Raw genomic sequence first — 2,691 nt, 5'->3', positions numbered from 1 at the left:
AAATACAAAGTTGGAAAGCGATTTCTATATATGCTTGTGTCTGTTTCAATGCGAAAAAGCGAAGACTAAAATCATAGTACGTGTGGCTACCGAAGTAGATGCAAACAAACAAGTTTACCCTCTATCAAGTGAAATATACCACCGTTAAGACAGAATAAAGTGAAATATACCACCATTAAGACTAGGATAATATATATATAGATATTGATAGGCGAATAAATTTTTATACATTCTATCAAACACGGAAAAAAATCTCATTCCAAACCATCTCAGAACATAAGCGAGCTCAAAACGCTATAGAGTAGAAAAGAACTAACTTGAACAAACAAGTGCATTTTCGAAAAAGAATGCAATCATCCAAATTTCATTTTTCAAAACTCAGAACAGTTTGTGCAACGTATATATAACCCTTTGATTAATTCAATGGATCACAAAATGCAAAATGCAAAATCCTTCATCTACAAAAATCACTTTTTCTGGCACTTATCCTTAATCCAGTTAAACCCAGACGAAGTTCCACTTTTCACCTTCTTTGCACCCACAACTACCGCTGCCTTCGCCTTGTCAGCCCCCACTGCTGCTGCCGATTTTGCCTTTCCGAAACTCGCCGATGCAACTGCCAACACCTTTTCCATCTTCTTCCCGCTACTTTTTCCCTTTTTACCAAAATCTTCCTCTACGACATCATTTTGACTGCCCCATTGATCTGCCCAACTGTTTCCTTGACTTCCCATTCTTCAAAAAATATATATACAATCGAATCTTTATTAACCAATAGCAAAAATGTTATTCATTTTGTCTCAATTTACATGATATCATTCAAATTTTGAGATTCAAACAATTTAATGTTGATTGTGAAATGGGATATGAATATTTTAGATTTTTTGAAATAAAATTTAAATATTATATATAACAATAATTTACAACTAAAATTCAAGATATTTGAAGGACCGTATATAAAGAAAATTACGATACTACACTAAATTGACAGGAGTACAATTTCTGGTCACAAACCACTATTAAGTTCCAAATTTTGAGAAACCCAAAGGAGAAAAAAGGTCGTAGAAGAGGAATCACATTTTACCAGCGATTGGTGTTGGGATTGATGGGATTTGCAAGATTTTAATGGATGGAGATAAGAGGTCTTTTGAGAAGGTGAAAAGAGGACAAATAAACTTGAATCTTCAACGACCAATAGGAAAAAAAACGGTCACAACAATGGACAATTTAACATATATTGATAAAAGTTACTATCAAAGATAGAACTATTTTAATTTTGAAATTTGAAAGCCACAAATTGGAACAGAGGGAGTACAATTTTGGTAAGAAAACACAATAAAGTTACAAATCTTTGAAAACTCAAAAGAGTAAAAAGCAGAAGATAGGATCAAATTTTACCAGAGATTGATGTTGGGACTTATGGGGTTCGCAAGATTTTAATGGCTAAAGAACAAAGGATTTTTGGTGATGTGTGAAAATAGGATAATAAACTTGAATATTCAACAATCAATAGAATGAAAGTTAGAATCATTACCAATCAAAACAAGAAAAAGTCTCCCTCTCTCGGTCAATTTGATCGTGAATTCAGAAATAGGTCAACAAAAAGTTGTTTGATTTTGGCAGATAAAAAATACTACAAACTTTGGCAGCAAAGCACAATAAAACTATAATCTTTGAAAACCCAAAAGAGTAAAGCGCAGTAGAAGAGAAATGAAATTTTTACCAAAGATTGGTTGTGGGAACAGATGGAATTGCTCCAAGATTTTAATCTGTGAGAGAGAAAAGGATTCTTTTGTGTGTGTGAAATGTGAAAAGAGGATAGTAATAAAAGGAAACAATTGTAAGAAGAAATTTAAGGCAGGCAATTGCTTTGCCGTCATGATCAGGAATCTTCTTTTAGTAGGTGTATTTTTTTAAGTTATAAACTAAGGCTAAAGTTTGGTAACATTTATAATTGAGTCCTCCTATTCTAGTCGTATCAGTAATTTGAATCTCATTTGTATCAGTAATTTGAATCTCATTTTTAAGGTTCTTTAAGGATCGTTTGATTTGAAAACAAGTTATATCGGAATTAATTATATTGGAATAAGTTATATTGTGATTAATTATTTTAAAATAAATTATTTTTTAGTAATTATTTGATTTGTAGTATTAAAAATAATATGTAGTTCATTATTTGTAAAAATATATTATTTATTTATTAAAATACCCTTCACAATATTTAACTTAATTATTTTCCTTAATATTAAATCATACAAAAGAAATTAAAAAGTTACTACTAATTTTTTTTTGTTAATTTTATTATTTCTTTTTCCTAAAAATATATGTTAAAAATTTATGTTGATATTTCTTAAATGTGTATGAATCTCTAGTATTCAAGTTAAATTACTTGTTTTGTTCTAAATTTCATAAAATATTGATAATCTCATTTTTTTGTTAAAAAAAATTCATCATCAAAAAATATGAAAAAGAATTACTCTCATTTTTCATTATTTAGTATCATTAATATTTGAGGAGTCAAATTATATTTTTTAAAAAAATAAATTTATAAATATTTTTAGTTAAATATAAAAATATTTTTTTATTTAATAATTAAGCATGTATTAAGTTAGAACGAGAGTGTCAACATATTTAATAACTTGTCCATGATAAATTTGTTAGGAAAAATGAAAATTTATGTCCATGATAAAT

General features: G+C 28.5%; 1 protein-coding gene across 2 annotated transcripts; it reads right to left on the bottom strand.

Annotated features, from left to right (window-relative positions):
* Positions 1–334: 334 nt before the first annotated feature.
* LOC124898123 lies at positions 335–1,884 on the bottom strand. 2 transcript variants are annotated; one of them, XM_047411758.1, is made up of 2 exons: positions 1,724–1,884; positions 335–735 (listed from the first exon to the last, which is right to left on the bottom strand). In XM_047411758.1, exon 2 carries the CDS (start codon positions 732–734, stop codon positions 468–470), a length of 267 nt encoding a protein of 88 aa, XP_047267714.1. In that variant the 5' UTR covers position 735; positions 1,724–1,884; the 3' UTR covers positions 335–467. The 2 variants fall into 2 exon arrangements, with proteins under 2 accessions (XP_047267714.1, XP_047267715.1); XM_047411759.1 differs by lacking the exon at positions 1,724–1,884 and adding an exon at positions 1,535–1,717.
* Positions 1,885–2,691: the final 807 nt, after the last annotated feature.

This window comes from Capsicum annuum, chromosome 4 (genome assembly GCF_002878395.1).
Source record: "Capsicum annuum cultivar UCD-10X-F1 chromosome 4, UCD10Xv1.1, whole genome shotgun sequence".
NCBI lineage: Eukaryota > Viridiplantae > Streptophyta > Magnoliopsida > Solanales > Solanaceae > Capsicum > Capsicum annuum.
Note: the sequence above shows the minus strand (reverse complement) of the source record. Positions and strands in the feature narration are given on the sequence as shown.

What these genes read in the sequence shown, in the direction of transcription:
- LOC124898123 (XM_047411758.1), bottom strand. Translation starts at nt 734, where the DNA reads ATGGGAAGTCAAGGAAACAGTTGGGCAGATCAATGGGGCAGTCAAAAT.